General features: G+C 44.9%; 1 protein-coding gene across 1 annotated transcript in view; it reads right to left on the bottom strand.

The window, feature by feature from the left end:
• The window catches only part of SH3RF3 (SH3 domain containing ring finger 3), a gene marked incomplete at its 3' end in the record, with an annotated part of 106,240 nt that extends 104,796 nt beyond the window's left edge, over nt 1-1,444 (bottom strand). Inside the window, exon 1 of the mRNA XM_077768545.1 lies at nt 1,273-1,444. Coding sequence (XP_077624671.1) covers nt 1,273-1,320 — 48 coding nt within the window. The remainder of the gene's footprint in view (nt 1-1,272) is intronic.
• Nucleotides 1,445-18,273: the final 16,829 nt, after the last annotated feature.

Genomic DNA, 18,273 nt, shown 5'->3' with positions numbered 1-18,273 from the left:
AGATAATTCTGGGGAAGCTGCATGCACACACATGTGTCACACACAATGACATGCTCACAGGCCGGGCCTTGGCTCAGTGTTCACACTGAGGAGGGTCACAGACAGTCAGCTTGCTCCCATGTGATAGAGAGTGCCATGTGTGATGATCAGGTTTCCTAGCATCCTCCTCCTGTTCTCAGAACATGTGGCCAGGAACTCAGTTTTTACTACCCACGTGAAGAGGAATAAAGAGAACCCTCACTGTCACCAAAATATGAGTGCCTCTGCTGGATACCAGGACAAGACCACTGTTGGCACCAGCTGGGCTGGCTCATGTGGGTGCCAGGGAGCTTCCCGTCACCTGTCAGCACAGGCTAGGGGAGTGGAGGAGGCGTACCTGCATGTGTGCCCTTTCTCCCTTCAAGACCCATGTGTTCTTTGAAGTTAAGCAGCTTCTGACCACCCACAACTGCATTTCTGAACACCACGTTTTTCAAATTTGGCTAGTTTTACAGAGTTTCCATAGGAGCGCTACAATGTACTGCTGCATTCTGGTCAAACAGCTTCACAAAATTTTATTTCACCAGCAATCTATTTCTGGTTTGCAAAGATAAAGATGCCCTGGGCAGAGCTTCTCAGGAATGCTTGTGTTGTCCAACTCCATAGTATCTACACTGTGGCAGGGGTGAGGGAGCATTGCTCTTTAATACACGTTTCAGCCCTCCTAACTGTGCCCCTCAGAGGGCCCTGGACACACAGTGACTGAGCTATCCCCACACAGGGCCCTGGACTACCTCCTTGTTCTCCTCCTGAGAGAAGAGAAAGGAGCAATGGGACATGAGGGTCAGGAATGAAAGCCAGAAGGTTCTATGAAAAGGAGAGCAAAGAGAGCTGAAGACTGAGGCCCCGGGGCAGAATTCCGTGGGTTCCCTGGTCCAGTGCTGTGTGTGTCATCAGCTAGAGCAGACAGCCACATAAGAAGACTCCCAGGAGCTGCATAAGGGGACCACCACTACCAAGAGGTAAGGCAGGGAAGGGGGCAAGAAATGGCCTCCTTTGACTAATATCGAAATGCGCATGCCCGGAATTTCCTTGAGTGGAGAAAACAGCCTGCCCTTCCTCTCTGCTGGGAGAGGGGAATCTAACTGTGCAAATGGGCTGCCCAGCTGGCTGAAGGGCAAGGAGCAGGCCCATGTGGGAGGATCCAGGCTTACTGCGCCCCCTTAGTTTCCAAACTGCTATAGCCCAGTGCCCAGCATGACCCCCCAGACGAGTGTACGCCCACTCCTCTACCTCCAAAGCTGCCGTGCCAGTCTGCTCTCCTTCATTTCCATAATTCATTTCCACTCAAGAGCTTGCAAAGGTTCAAAGGCTAACAATATGAGGTTCTCAACCCCTGTGAGAGGCCCTGTTGTGCACCCAAGTACCTGTGTTCCAGCCAACCCCACCCAGCTCTCTGTGGACGTCCTCCTCTGCCTGCTCACCACCCCTGCCACCCGCAAGCCGGGATCTCTCCTCACCATCTGCCTCTGTGACCTCACAGTGCTCCAGAGACCCTGCCGCTCTGGGAGCTGTGACAGCCCATTTGTCTGTGCTTCATCCTATGACCTACCCAAAGTGTGAAGAATGCCCTGTAACATCTGGTTCATAAAGAAAATCAAAAGTAATTCAGTTCTGGCAATTATGAAAACATGAGATAATTAGAATTGCCTGGAGAAGTTTTTTTTTAATTTTTATTTTTTTTAATTTTTTTTTCTTAATGTTTTATTTATTTCTAGGAGAGAGAGAGAGAGACAGTGTGAGCAGGGGAGGGTCAGAGAGAGAGGGAGTCACAGACTCTGAAACAGGCTCCAGGCTCTGAGCTGGCAGTCAGCACAGAACCCGACGCGGGGCTCGAACCCACGAACCACGAGATCATGACCCAAGTGAAAGTCGGACGCTTAACCGACTAAGCCACCCAGGTGCCCCTGCCTGGAGAAGTTTTAACCCTAGGCTTGGCAGTCTTGTATCGAGGCCCTAAGTAAGTATTGTAGGTATTTGTTTAGAGACTAGAACACCTAGTTCAGTCAACCAAGACCCACCTTCATACCCTGTACAGAAAGAGACATGTTTGGACAGCATGCATGCATGGACGCAAGCACATCCACATGTACACACACTCAAACCGTTCCTCAAACATAAACCGCCCACTGCATACCTGGGTTTCTGTTCTGAAGTCAGAGAGGAGAAAGGGAAGGTGAACATCTAATATTGGCATAGATCAGGAGCTAGCAAACCACGGCCCTGGGGCCAAATCCATCCTGCCTGCTGTCTTTGTAAATCAAGCTTTATGAGGATGCAGCCACACCCATCCATTTACAAAGGCAGAGCTGAGTAGTTGCAACAGTCCCTGTGGGCCACAAAGCCAAAAGCATTTGCTATCTGGCCCTTTACAGAAAAAGTCTGCAGCCCCATGAAATGGAATCTCCAAGCTAGCAATGGCCCAAGGTCTGATGCTTGCTTGGTTTCCACTCATTCCAGGGAAAAGGTATGGGCGGCTGCAAGGCCCCTCTGTGTAAGCAGAGAATGAACTACATTTAAGAGTGGCACTGCCATTTCCATGGTTAAAGCAGCAATTTGGGAATTGGGGACAGCTCTGGCTTGGTGGTGGCCTTGCAGTGTGCCTTTTAAAAATTTTTTAATGTTTTATTTATTTCTGAGAGAGAGAAATAGTGTGAGCAGGGGAGGGTCAGAGAGAGAGGGAGACACAGAATGTGAAGCAGGCTCCAGGCTCTGAGCTAGCTGTCAGCACAGAGCCCGACGTGGGGCTCAAACCCACGAACCGCGTGATCATGACCTGAGCCGAAGTCGGATGTTTAACCGATGGAGCCACCCAGGCCCTGCAGTGTGCCTTTTGACAAAGTGCCTCCATATGCAGGGCCTCATTTTCCCATACACCAGAGATAATCAAATCTGTCCTTCTAAACTTCCTAGTAATGTCAAGGGAATAAAATTGATGGCATGTAATGAGCTTTCAGTCTCTTAATGAAGAAGGTGCTATAAAAATGATTATCATAGACTGTTTGCTGAGGCAAACAAATGTTCCATGATCCTGGATGCCGGTGCTAGAAAAGGCACCAATAATGACCCCTAAGTGTAGACTGGAAGTGGTATCAGATGAAGGAGGTGAAGACAATGCCCTGCCTGGCACCTGTACACACTAGCTCCCTCACACACTGGGTGAAAGTAAATCAGCAAAGGTCTACTATGTCCTCCTTGGGTGTGACATCCTCTCTTTCCCTTCTCACAGGTCTCTGGACACTGCTCAGGGTCCCAGGAGTCCCTCCCACCTTGATTCCAAAAAGACACTCTTCATCCTGACATTCACAGTTCCTGCTACCCCTTCAGCATAAGGACTGGCCGATCTCCCCTGAGCTTTTAGGATGTTGTGAGCTGCGTCCTGACCTCTCCTGGTGTGACCAGCTGATTCCGCACAGCTATCCTACGGGTTGTTCTTATATTCCTGACACTCTACAGACAGGAAACAGGCACAATGAAATTTAGTAACTTGCCCAAAGTCCCAGCTGTGCTAAGAAACAGCACACCAGGGTTGGAACCCAGGCAGTCTGACTTCCAAAGCTGAGCGCCAACCCACCACTTACATCACCTTCTAAAAATAACATGACCATTTATTTAGCGGCTACTCCATGCCAGACACTCCAGATAACTTGATTATTGCTCACAGGAGCCTTGTGAAGTAGGAATTATTATAGTCATTTTATAATTGAGGAAAATTCAGAAAGGCAAGGACATTCCTCAGTGTCAGGGGACCTGCTTACAGCTTATAACCCCAGCCTGCCTCCTTATCCTCCTAGGCGGGAGGGGAGCCCTTGTGGGGTGCTGATGATTACCTGGAAGGAAATGTGTAAGGAAAAGGAAAGAGGTGGACTGGTTATCCATCAGGCCAGAAGGGTCCAGATTTTTGTTTGCATTTAACCAATTTGGAGAAGTACTCACTTTACTACTTTCTGGGAAGACCACACCAATAATATGGACTGATGTCAAAACGTTCCTAGAAACGTTCTGGACAATGGTTACCTAGAGGAGTATGTGGCTGAGTCCTGCAGCATGCCCCGTGTGGGGATTATGGTCTGTACCTTGAGAAGTCATCTCTGTCTGCCAGTTTCCTGCTCACATAATCCCTCCCAGGGAATGAAGGGGTCACTGCCTGCAATGCCAGCCCCTCCAGTCCAGCCACGGCTAGGGCCTGAATCCCGGGATGTCCAAGCCAGTCATATGTCTGACATATTACACCACGGCTCCTAAGGGAAACACACTAACCACAGTCTTCTTTATGGGTCAAAAGGGCCTCACACTGTGTACCAAGGTTTCCAACCACCTCAGAAAGTCAGGAGGTCAGGAAGGAAAGCAAAGGCTTCATCATCTGTTGTTTTTCAGAACGGAAAATAGGGATAGATGGTTCCTTCCAGGTTCTTATTTCAACCAAAACTAACCATCAAATCACGTTTAAATGTTTTTTACACATTATTATTTTAATGCAACCCTCCCCCACAAAAAAGAAAAAGTAATACAAGAAAATAAGGGGAAAATAAGGTATTTATAAATATCAATGCAAAGACAAATAAGTTTCCCCAAGGATCCAGCTTTATTTAAGAGCAAAGAGTTAGAGTCCTCAACCCTCAAGGGGTTTGAAGGTGGCTGTGCTACAATGTACTTGACTCTGCCACATACTGGATGTCCTGTGCCTCAGTGTCTTCATCTATAAAATAGGCATCATCAAGTACTTCTTTCCAAGGGACCTTGTGAGAGCAAACAAGGTAACAGCTATCAGTTGCTCAGACCAGCACCCAGAATCTGGTTTGTACCACAGTTTCCTGTTAGTGTTAAATAACTTCCGAATGATAACACCATCAGAAAGGAGCACATCGCCTGTTTGTTCAGATGTCCACATCAAAAACATCACATGACATAGAGATAGGAACATTTTGTAAAAACAAAGACCTGAGCAAAACAAACTTGACCATGATACTACATTAGTCAGTTTTAGAAAGAAAAGCTATCCCATTGACAGAAAGATGGGTGCCATGCTCCATGAGGCCCCATGCATCCCTTTGGCAGTGTTTAAGGGCAGCACCTCAGGAACCATTCCTGCTTTTCTTCTCCCTGTCCTTCACTACCACGTGAGTAGCACATTTTGCCATGTGGGAGGTGGGGGCCATGATGCCAGGTGCTGGGTTACTGCAGACCAGGCAGGCATGGCCCCTGGCCACAGGGAAGTCAAAGGGCAGATGGGGGCAGGGCCAGAAGGGAGACAAACAGCACCAAACTCCTTGTAGGCTCTGAGCCTGGGCTCCTGGGCAGGGTGGGTCTGGTCTTCTTGTGAGCAGAAGGGGGTCACAAGACCACTGAGGTCCTCTCTCTACAGCCAGGCCCTGAGGTTCTTAGAAATCTTCATATTGTGCAGCCAATCTCAGAAAAAAAATCCCATAGCCCCTTTTGTAGATTTTCTCTGCCCTCTACAACAGCTTCAGGCACTTATATATGATACAAAATCATGTAAACTTCAAGCCCTGAATTAACATTTTGAATACTAAATAGGGTTTGTTATTAAGTTTTAAAAAATTAAGCCTGAATCAAAGGATAGCTAATGGTTTGGGCTTAATTAATGTATATATTGAATTTGCCTGCTTTATACCAATTCTGCAGTTTGTGATCTACACAGGATAGAGGCTGGGTGTGCGGGGCTCAGACCACAGTATGGCCTGGGACAGGCAGATGCTGGGGCAGAATTCTTCACTGTAGCCATGAAGGCTGAGCCTTGATGAATGTGGCTGGAGCTGAAGGGGATCCCTTGGTGATTTATTTCCATGTTGACTTACAGAAATCATTAACTCCAGATATTTATTTACAAAATGCTGAACTTTGTAATGGAAATCACCACAAAATTAGATGACAGTCACTTTTATAGACTTCAGGTGAACTTCATAAAGCAATGATTAATGTAAATAGTCTCACTAAGGAAAACAAACAAATGGTCTCCAGAGTCACTGTGATAGCGTGTTTTTTTTTTTTTAATGTTTTGTATTCATTTCTGAGAGACAGAGAGACAGTGTGAGCAGGGGAGGGTCAGAGAAAGAGGGAGATACAGAATCTGAAGCAGGTTCCAGGCTCTGAGCTAGCTGTCAGCACAGAGCCTGACGCAGGGCTCTCAAACCCACGAACCGTGAGATCATGACCTGAGCCGAAGTCGGATGCTTAACCGACCGAGCCACCCAGGTGCCCCAGCGCATTTAAGTGTGGGGTACCACTGTCAGGGCTCGCATCCTCCCCTGACGAGGGACTGGTTCAGGCAACAGCAGCTTGCAAACTACAAGGGAGGGGTGAACAGCCAGCCCTCTGCATTTGTTAACCGTGTACTCAACAGAGAAATGAACTGGCGGCAGCTTCGCTCTGAAATGTATGCTGGAGAATCACCCCTGTTGTTACCAATTTATCTATGAGAAACTCTTTCTTGAAGGCCTCATGCTTTAGTGTGACTTTGTAAACCTATTTAAAGTGCAAATGGGGTCTCTAGTTGCCCTCTCACCCCACCTAGAAATACCACCTCTCCAGCATGGAACCTCTTTGCCCATAAGGGAGGCTCTCTCTCCTGCTGGCCGGCTTCTGAGCCAAGTAGTGATTTTTGACCTGCCTAAAATACTCAATATTTTTCTAGTTTACTGAAATATTAAAGAGCTTACTTGGCCTGCCTGAATTTTCAAAAATTAGGAAGAGGGATACCATCTACTCTAAACGCTTGCTGTTGGACAGTAAACAAAACACAACAAGTCCCTGCCTTCATGGAGTTTCTGTTCCAGCAAAGGGACAAGCAAGGAAACAGTAAGCAAAAAGGAGAGGTTAGAAAGTTAAGTGCTCAGGGGCAAACAAATCAGGAAAGGAACAAGAAAATGTGCGAAGGGCACAGGTTGAAATCTTAGAGGGGCGTCACTGAGCAGGTAGCCCTGGGCGGCCCTGAGTTGGGGGCATGGGGCCTTGGGTGAGAGGGAGCTGGGGGAGGCCATGCAGCCCCAGGGGTTCCAGGGGGTCCCTGAATGAGATGGGTGCAGTCGGGGGCTTTGCATTTGGAAACTGAGGCACAGGAAGAAGATAAAGAAGGACACAGAGGGTTCCTTCTTCCAAGGAACATTTTAGGAAGCGATGACCTGTCTGCTTGGGTGAGAGCCATGCCAAGCCCCTGTAGCTCCAGCTTCAAGACAGTCAGGTCCAGCATTCTGGATCAGACTGAAGGACAGAGTGACACCAAAGGCAGGCACAGACCAGATTCTTACTGCCATGAGGCTGTAGAACATTGTGATGAGTCTGCACTGAGAATACACAAGTTTTACTTCCAAAGCAAGCAGTGGTGTATTATTATCCTGTACAGAACCNTCTCCTGCTGGCCGGCTTCTGAGCCAAGTAGTGATTTTTGACCTGCCTAAAATACTCAATATTTTTCTAGTTTACTGAAATATTAAAGAGCTTACTTGGCCTGCCTGAATTTTCAAAAATTAGGAAGAGGGATACCATCTACTCTAAACGCTTGCTGTTGGACAGTAAACAAAACACAACAAGTCCCTGCCTTCATGGAGTTTCTGTTCCAGCAAAGGGACAAGCAAGGAAACAGTAAGCAAAAAGGAGAGGTTAGAAAGTTAAGTGCTCAGGGGCAAACAAATCAGGAAAGGAACAAGAAAATGTGCGAAGGGCACAGGTTGAAATCTTAGAGGGGCGTCACTGAGCAGGTAGCCCTGGGCGGCCCTGAGTTGGGGGCATGGGGCCTTGGGTGAGAGGGAGCTGGGGGAGGCCATGCAGCCCCAGGGGTTCCAGGGGGTCCCTGAATGAGATGGGTGCAGTCGGGGGCTTTGCATTTGGAAACTGAGGCACAGGAAGAAGATAAAGAAGGACACAGAGGGTTCCTTCTTCCAAGGAACATTTTAGGAAGCGATGACCTGTCTGCTTGGGTGAGAGCCATGCCAAGCCCCTGTAGCTCCAGCTTCAAGACAGTCAGGTCCAGCATTCTGGATCAGACTGAAGGACAGAGTGACACCAAAGGCAGGCACAGACCAGATTCTTACTGCCATGAGGCTGTAGAACATTGTGATGAGTCTGCACTGAGAATACACAAGTTTTACTTCCGAAGCAAGCAGTGGTGTATTATTATTATCCTGTACAGAACCAAGACCATAACTTGAATGATAAACAAGTATACGAGCCATCAATTCTGTGATATAAGCCATGTCCCCCAAGTCCCAAATCGGGAAACATGGCCTGGGAGGGCATAAAAATGACTAAACGCAGAACTTCCAAAGAAAATCCAGCCTAAAACACAGAAAAGAGAACAGGGACCAAGAGACTCCTCAATAAAAATGCTGGGCTCTCCAAACATGTAGTCAGCCTGCCTGCTTTCCAAGCACTCTGCCTTCCAAGTGCTACCTAGAAGCTAGTGGCATAGAACATTCTGCCTGAAGCAGCAAAGAGTGAGTGGGAAAAAGTGGCCTTCTTGTTGCTACATTGTTTTGGCCCTGCTGGATTTCCTGCATCTCACCTCACAACACTTGGGAACTGCAGCTGTGTCATGAGCTCTTGTCATCACTGGGCAGGGGGTGGGGTGGGGGGTGTACACACATCCCCTACTCACTCTCCGCACCAGTTGCTACCCTTTCTCCAGACAATCAAGTCTTTACTCCTACTTTCCTGGAAAAGTCATCCGAAGGCAAAGTCAGACAGGAAACTATCAGACCCACAGAGCAGCGTTCTTTAACATGAGGAGGCCTCACAGGGTGGGGGAGGAGGGGAAGTATCCAAACAACGAAGTCGTCTTTAAATGTTCAGTACACAAATGAAGAGTTGGCTGAGATTTGAATGAGTGGTTGAACTTATTAAAAATCTTAGAAACAAGCTCCTATCTTTAAAATTTTAACAAATTTACCACCTTTCAGAAGTTATTCTAAGATGTTACAATGATTAATTCATTTACTTGACATAATATTATTACCTGAGTATTACTACTGTCTCCATTTTATAGATGAGGACACGGAGTCACAAAAAAATTTAAAAACTTGCTCAAGGTCATGTGGCCAGCCTTTATCCTCTATCCCAAGGATACACAAGCTTCTATAAAAAGCCAGACAGTAAATATTTTAGGTTTGTAGGCCACAGGTCTCCTGACAAAGCTACTCCATTTTGCCATTGTAGCATGAAAGCAGTCATAGGTTCCAAAGATTATACCTCATTGAATGGGTGTGGTCATGTTCCAATAAAACTTTATTTACAAAAACAGGCTGTGGGGTGGCTTTCGCCTTGAGGCTGAGATGTGCTGCTCAAAATATGTTTTGTCACTTTGTGTCCAGCAAAATGTAATCACTATCAAATTGTCCTCAAGACTGTGCTAATAGAGAATCAGGCTCAGTTTGTTTTATTTTGTTTTTTGAAAGTAAAAAATGAATGGTTTGACTTTCTTAAAATCTGATGCCCAAACTGATGTATCAAATTGGTCAGTTAGTTTCTTATACATTTCAGCGATACAAGACATGTCCAATGAGGAGAAGCCAGGGATTTTTAAAGGTAAAATTAATCACCCTAACTTGAATTTTCAACTGCAGGCAGGGGAATGAATGCCTGAATTGGACAAATACAGGCAATGCCATCGATTTCCTCTGGGGTACAGGCCTGGCACTGGCTGCCAGCAAGACTAAGCTTTATACTATTTTCAACTCAGGAGATGAGTTCAGGAGCTCAGAACTGTGGTCTATTCTAGAAAAGGCTCCAGGGCCAGTGCCCAGGCTCTGTGGCCATTCCCCAATTCCTGGCAGGGCCAAACCTGCAGGAAATCAGACTGGAGGGGACTTCATCCAGGCCATGTTTCTGACACACTCACCCTCCACTGGGCCCCAGGCCAGGGTGCAGCCTGACCCCACCTGCTGCTGGGGATAAAGGACCCCAGGCTGCACTTGTTTCTATAAGCTGCGGTGGCACGGCCTATCAAGGCTTTGCTTTCACACTTTATTTCTACTTCATTGGAATAGCTCAAAAGAACCCATCAGTTCTTGATCGTTTATTCTGCATGGCAAGAAATACTTCAATACATTTGTAAGGACACAATTAGCATACCATGTAAATTCAAGAGCATGGTCCTGAGTCCTATCCACCTACACTAGTGCTGGAGCTGCTGAACATGGACCTCGGTTTGTAAGAACAGCTCAGCGAGTGAGGCTGAAGTCCCCACCTTCCGCCTGGCAGATGTGAACACATCCCGCCCTCAGCGGGCAGCCCCAGCCTCCTCCGCACCACGAGGAGAGCTAAGCGCGGCATCCTGACAGAACTAAAGGCAGAATAACGTATCCAAGAGGAGCTGAGTGGAGGGGGCCTCATAGCCCAGTGTGTACCTGGGGCAAGAGAAGACCCCGTCCCCCTGTCCCCCTGTCCCCTTGTCCCACACGTGGTCTTGGAAAGAGGCAGCAGTCAGAGGCAGTGTCAGGGAACTTCACGCTATTCTGGCCTCACTCAGGCTGCAAAGCTGTCCAAGAGCCCCAGGCAGCACATGTCACAACTGCCAGGGCTCTGCAGGCTGAGGGAAGGAGATTCCAGGGAACTGGCCCGGGCTTTGGTTCTCACCTTCATTACCTGCTGTGAAAACAGGACCAGGAGCATGGGTATTCACAGGAAAGAGCTGGGGCAGCAGAGGCCAGCAGGGCCCAACCTGGCCAGACACCGGCGGCCTAAGGGACGGCACAAGGCCACAGCTGCACTCTTCTTAGAGGTGAACAGCCTCTCCTCCTGCAGCTTACAGTCAGCCTTGCCCAGTCTATACGCAAACAAACGTACCAAAGATATAGGCAAAAATCATGCAGTCTTCTCATTGTGGAGAAGGTGGAAAGTCAGAATCCTTTCCCTCCTGCCACGGGGCTCTGCTGGCACCCACGGCTAAGTGTGGACAGCAGGCACAGAAAGACCGCAAGCAGTCCCGGCCCAGTTCTCCAGGCAAGCTGGGTCCTTCAGGGCCAGCTCTCCACAAGGCCCATGGAAGAGCCGCAGCCTCTCCCACACGGTCCCAACCAAAGACTCACTAACCATTACTAGTACAATTCGTTCACCTACCCACTATTTCCGGGTCACCTAATATGTCCAGACACAGTTTTAGGAACTGCTAATACATTAGAAACAAACCAGACAAAAATCATCTCTGCCCTGAGGGAGAGACATACGGAAAACAACTCCTTACATATATGCAGCACACTGAACACAGTGGGTCTTATGGAGGAAAAACATCTGGAAGAGGATGGGAAGTGTCAGTGGGGCTTGGGGTCTGCAATTTTAAATTCAGTCCAGGTACTGGGGGAAGTGCCCCAGGCGGGGAGCACACAGGCAATGTCTGTGTGATGTCCCCAGCCTAGAAGAATTCCTCTGCTCACACTCAAATCAGTTTCTCCGTGATGCAAAAAAGGTGAGATAAGGGAGCAGAGGGGAGGAGGCAGGGAAAAGGCTGGGAGCTGGTAACTGATGACCAATGAGGAGCCTTTGATGGCCAGTTCCTGAATCTTGCTCTGGCACACAGCCCTGTGGGCAGACGGAGGATCTGTTCACAACATCAGAGATGTCAGCTTCATGAACCTAAACACTAGCACTCCCGATGCTCCAGGAAACAGAGATCCACGCTCAGGGCATGGGGAGAAGGAGAAACTATCCTTTAGTCATCGCGATACAGAGCATCTTCCCATGCTTAAAGAGAAAAGCTGAGGAGCCCTTTTTAGATTTTGGTCCAAAGTCAACACAGATGCTACAAGGATTCCAAATGCCTGGCTTTTCACACAAGGCTTTGAACTGGCTAATATGTGGCAGGACCTCTATTTAGCACATATTTACTAAGCACTCCCTTTATAACACATGATGCAAGCAATACAGAGACGAGATGAGATGAGACAAGTGACTAGAAGACCCTAAGTGAGAAAGAAATCCATAGTCCCTTCACACAGAGCCTGTTTGCTGATGAGAACCAGGGTGAGATCTCACACACACACACACACACACCTCTTAGGAGGGGCTGGGGAGTGATAGTGTCTATTTTCCAATCTGAGTACATAATCTGAAATATCTACCTTTATCCATCCATTGCTCCATCCGTCCTTCCCTCCATCCATCCAGGTACTGGATGAGATAGTAGAGATATAACAGTTCAAGTGCTGACAAACTCCTCATTCTCACAAAGTTTGTGAGGAAGATGGAATATTTATGTAGATTAATAATATACATAACATAATGACTTTAAAGGATCTACAAGATAAAAGTCTCGGATACTTCTGAGACATGCCACATGGGAGGGAAAAAAAAAAAAAAAAAAAAAAAAGAAAGGTAAGAGACAGAGATGGGCACAAGGAGAAGCTTACCATTTTTCTTTAGCTTTGCAGCAGCATTTGAAATGCAAACCAAAATTGAGGAAAAGGCGACATTCTTCTTTCTGTGGGCCACTAAGTTGGGCAACATTACCACACACATTCCATTATGATAGAAACTGGGCACAGGACATTCTTTCCAGCACTTTCCCTCAGAATACCTTCTCAGCCGCCCCAGAGTGGGAGAAGACAGACAGTCTGTACATATATCACATATGCAACTTTTTAATTTTTTTAACCATTTGCTTCATGTAGATGAAATTATGTGTTTCTTGAGGGTCAGGAATGTCATATTCTTGTGGCCTCCCCTTCTCAATGCCTGGATCAATAACTAGAGATCCAAGAATCCATTGGAAAATGTTACGGCTTATCTGGACCCAAAGTTAAAAGGTTCTCCAGAGAGACTTTTGGAAACCATTCATTTTCATATAACTTTCTTCTTTGCCACACTCCAGATATCGCAAGACTGCCTCAAGATGGCATGGTAAGAAAAAGTATCTATTGCCTAGTTTGTGTCAGGCTCCTGCAAATTATTTTACTTTCCTTTCTGCTCTCTTAGATCCCAGATCTAAATCAAGATGAGAACAGCCCTCATGCAGGCCTCAGAGAGGCGCAAACCTCTCTGCTGAACCTTTNTATTTCTAGGAGAGAGAGAGAGAGAGAGAGAGACAGCGTGAGCAGGGGAGGGTCAGAGAGAGAGGGAGTCACAGACCGAAACAGGCTCCAGGATCTGAGCTGGCAGTCGGCACAGAGCCTGACGTGGGGCTCGAACCAACAAACCACGAGATCATGACCTAAGTGAAAGTCGGACACTTAACCGACTAAGCCACCCAGGCGCCGCATGTGTTCTTTTATTTTTAAGACTTCAGGGCACCTAGGAGTCTCAGTTGGTTAAGCGTCCAGCTCTTGATTTTGGCTCATGATTTCACGGTTGGTGAGATTGAGTCTGGAGTTGGGTTCCATGCGGACAGTGTGGAGCCTGCTTGGGATTCTCTCTCTCTCTCTCTCTCTCTCTCCCCCCTTTCTCTGCCCCTCCCCATTCTTTGTCTCTCCCTCAAAATAAATAAATCTACATTAAAATAAAAGACTTCTTCTGTTGGAGATACATATTGATATATTTACAGGTGAAGTGATATAATGCTTGAAATTGGCCTTGAAAGATTACACCCGGAAACACAACACACAAAGTGGAGGGGGATATGAAACAAGATGAGCAAGCACTGGTTAACTATGGATACTGGATACACAGGGTCATTCTACTAGAGCCACCACTATTGTGTATGTTTGAAAGTATCTACAATAACAAAAGAAAGAAATACATGGCTGTTCTGACACAAAGAAGGATTATGCAAAGGTCAAACGTGAACACAGGAACCCTGGGAAGAGAGCAGCAAAGCTATTTCACTGCAAGGTTTCTGTTGAACCATTTTGATGCTGGCAAGCGGGTAGGCTGTGAAGCCTCAGCCCTATTCGCAGTGGGATGTCTACTCAGAGCTACCTAAGAAAGTTTGGCTAATAGGCTCCCCCCTTAGTGGAAGCAAGAATGAGAAACACGCCAGCTGCAGCCCCGATCTCCTAAACATGAGATTTGCCAGCTGACTCCATAAATGTATAAAAAACCACAACACGTCATGTCTAATCTGGGTATTCCAGGCATATAAGATTGGTTTAAAATTAGAAAAATTACTCATTTGTCACACTGAAGATTGAAAGAGAAAAACCATTCCATCTCAAAAGTTTTTTTTTAAATCATTTGACAAATTCAAATTTGACTTTTCATTTAAAAATAATCTCTGAATAAATTGAATCAGAGAAAAATGTCCCTAATCTGATAAAGAATATCAACAAAACCCCCACAACAAACTGCATCCTGAGTGGGGAAATCTTGAACACAGTACCTTGAGGATCAGGAACAAGGCAAGGATGCTGTTTACATCACTCCAATTCAACACTGCACTGGGGACACCATCAGACAAAAGAGAAAGGTGGACATATTGGAAAAGAAGAAATGAAACTACAATCATTTGTAGATGGTATGATCATCTATGTAAAACCCAAAACTACTATCCAGAATTGATTAGAATTAATAAGATTTGACAAGGTTTTTGGATACAACCACCAAACTATAAAAATCAACTGTTTTTCTTTTTTTTTCTTTCTTAAGTTTTCTTATTTATTTTGAGGGGGGTGGTATAGGTGTAGAGAGAGAATGAGAGAGAGAGAATCCCAAGCAGGCTGTCAGCTCAGAAGCCCAATGATGGGCTCAAACTCATGAACCATGAGATCATGACCTCAGTCGAAACCAAGAGACAGATGCTTAAATGACTGAGCCGCCCAGGCACCCTGTCAACTCTTTTTCTATACATAATCAACAAGCAGATAGAGCATAGAATTTCTAAAAAATACTTTATATTTTCCTTGCTATTATAAATGGTACTAGTAATAAATTTAACAAAAATATGCATTCCCTTCATGGAGAGTATTATGAAAGTTTATTGAAAGACATTAAAGATAACTTAAACAAATTGAGACTAGTACTATGTTCTTGAGTAGAAAGTTTTGGAAAAGCTATAATTTTGTCTCAAACTAGTGTATAGCTCAAATGTATTTCTTTTTTTTTTTTCAAATAGTTTATTGTCAAATTAGTTTCCACATAACACCCAGTGCTCAAATGTATTTCTAATGTAAATGTCAACAATTTTGAAGTACTTGACAAGATTCAAAATACATAGAGACATCAAAGTCCCTTGTCTGACTAGATATCAAATCTTTAAATTATAGTAATTATGAACATATGATAGAATCATGAATAGATGGATGGAGGGAACAGCCCTGGTCCAGAAACAGCACCCCACTAAAATGACCTGATTTATGAGCACGGGTACTACAGATCAGCAGAGGAAGCCTAAGCTATTTAATAAATGGTGTTGGCAAAATTGGTTTATCTATGTGGGGGAAAATATGGTCCTCTACCTCATACCATATACAAAATTATTTCTAGCCGAATTAAAGTCTTAAATATGAAAAGCAAGTTTGTGAAACTTTCAGAAGTTAATGTACACCTCCAGCATAGGAAAAGATATTTTTAAATTAGACACAAAACATCCACCATAAAAGAAAATGTGTTCATGGGTGCCTAGGTGGCTCAGTCAGTTGAGCGCCCAATTTCAGCTCAGATCATGATCTCACAGTTCATGGGTTCAAGCCCCGCATCGGGCTCTGTGCTGACAGCTCAGAGCCTAGAGCCTGCTTTGGATTCTGTGTCTCCCTCTCTCTCTCTGCCCCTCCCCTGCTTGTGCTCTGTCTCTATCTCTCTCAAAAATAAACATTAAAAGATTTTTTTTAATTTAAAAAGAAAATATGTTCAGTTCAACAACATTAAAATTTTAAAAAACATCTATTCATCAAAAGACACTGAAAAGAAAGAGCCAATCCACAAACTGGAAGAAGGTATTTACAACAACATTCCAAAAGCAAGGTATTTGCACTCAGAACAGAAAAATAACTCAGCAGCCACACTGTGGTTAAGAGCAAACTCATGCCAGGTTCAGTTCCTGCCTTGCTCCTACCAGCTGGGGGACTGAGTAAGACACCACATCTGCCCTGCAGCCTCCTCACCTGTGAGGCAGATATCACAGTAGTAACACCTACTCCACTGGAGAGAATGAAAACAGATTATATATCCAAAACTACTTAGAACAGTGGCAACAGGATAAACACTAGATAAATATAACCTACCTTCAAGGAAAAGAGAAGTAACTCCAACAGGCATTATATAGAAGACAAACATAAATGGCCCATAAACATATGAAAACATACTCAACAGCACTGGATATCAGGGATTTGCAAATTACATGTCATTTCACACCCACCAGACTGGCAAGAATGAAAAAGACAGACAAGACCAAGTGTTAGCAAAAGGTGTAGAAAGAAGTGTCTGCCACCAACATAGTGGGAGTGAAGAGGTGCTCTCTCACCTGGTTACTGGTTCCAAAGAAACCAGCCCTGTGTTCTCTGGAGAAAGGATGCACTCCTATGTGTGCATCAAAAAACCAGAAACAACTAAAATGTCCATCAACTGTAAAGTGGGCAGTGTGTGATACATTCAAATCATGGAGCACTGTCTGGTAGAAACACGAGTGAATCGGATCTGCAGGTAACAACATGGCTGATTCTTGGTTGGGTAGAAGTAGTGAGTCACAGAAGAATGTATAATGATTCTTAGAATATCATATTCATCACCAGGCAAAGCATTTTAAAACTAAAGAAACTACTTAGAAACACATACATACATTCTTAAATACTTTTACCACCATAAGAAATGCAAAGGAGGAGGTGGAGGCAAGATGGCAGAGAAGTAGGGAGCTCCATGCATTTCTCTCACACTCATCTCTCAAACAGAGAAGGCCTGAAGCCATAGGACACTGAGCCGCAGGAGTCTGGGAAGAGAAAGAGACAGAGTACACAGAGAAGGCAACCTCATAAGGCTACCTAAAGAAACAAGCCAAAGTACACATGGTGGAGAGTTCCAAATACCACAACGAATAGGGAAATAAAATAACCAAAGTCTCAACAGAGAGACCAAGAGACACTATTCAAAGAATGCTTCCTGAACGGACAGGCCATAGACAGTCAAAGAGCCTTCGTTAATACAGCAGTACTCACAGGTGCAGAGTGCATAGCAAGCTTTTAAAATTAATAAGAGATAGAAAGCTAACCAAAATGATGAAATGGAAGAACTTTCCTCCAAAGATAGTCCAGAAAGAAATGACAGCTAAAGAACTGTTCAAAACAGATATAAGCAACATAACTGAACACAAATTTAGAACAATAGTCATAAAATTAGTCATTAGGCTTGAAAAAGGCATGGAAGACATCAGAGAAACTATTGCTACAAAGACTATGGAACTTAAAAATAGTTGTGATGAATTAAGAAAATGCTATAAGTGAGATGCATAATAAAATGGAGGTGTGTAATGCATGGACTGAAGAGGCAGAAAGGAGAATAGGTGAATTAGAAGACACAATTATAAAAAAAAAGAGGAAGCTGAGAAAGAGAGAGATAAACTGATCCAGGAACATGAAAGGAGAGTTTGAAAGCTCAGCGATACAATCAAATGGAACAATATCCATATCATAGGAAATCCAGAAGAGGAAGAAAGAGGGAAAGGCGCTGAAGGAGTCCTTGAAAAAATTATAGCTGAGAACTTCCCCAATTTGGGGAAGGAAACAGACATAGAAATCCAAGAGGCACAGAGAACTCCTCTCAGATGTAACTTGAATCGATCTTCGGCATGACATATCATAGTGAAAATGGCAAAATATAAGAACAAAGAGAGAATTCTGAAAGCAGCTAGGGAGAAAAGGGCCCTAACATACAAAGGGAAACCTATCAGAGTGGTGACAGAGTTATCTATTGAAACTTGGCAGGCCAGAAAGGAATGGCAGGAAATCTTCAATGTGATGAACAGAAAAAATATGCAGCCAAGAATCTTCTATCCAGCAAGCCTGTCATTCAGAATGGAAGGAGAGATCAAAGTCCTTCCAAATAAACAAAAATTGAAAGAATTCATCATCACTAAATCAGCCCTACAAGAAATCCTGAGGGGGATTCTATGAGGGAAATGTTGCAAGGAACACAAGGTACTAGAGACACCACCACAAGCATGAATCCTAAAAAGAGCACAATGACTCTAAACCCATATATTTCAATAATTACACTGAAAGAAAATGGACTAAATGTTCCAATCAAAAGACATAGGGTAGCAGAATGGATAAAAAACCAAAATCTATCTATTTGCTGTCGACAAGAAACTCATTTTAGACTGGAGAACACCTTCAGATTGAAAGTGAGGGGGTGGAGAAATAC

Source organism: Crocuta crocuta, unplaced genomic scaffold (assembly GCF_008692635.1).
Source record: "Crocuta crocuta isolate KB4526 unplaced genomic scaffold, BGI_CrCroc_1.0 scaffold788, whole genome shotgun sequence".
Classification (NCBI taxonomy): domain Eukaryota; kingdom Metazoa; phylum Chordata; class Mammalia; order Carnivora; family Hyaenidae; genus Crocuta; species Crocuta crocuta.
This window is presented reverse-complemented; position numbering and strand designations above follow the sequence as displayed.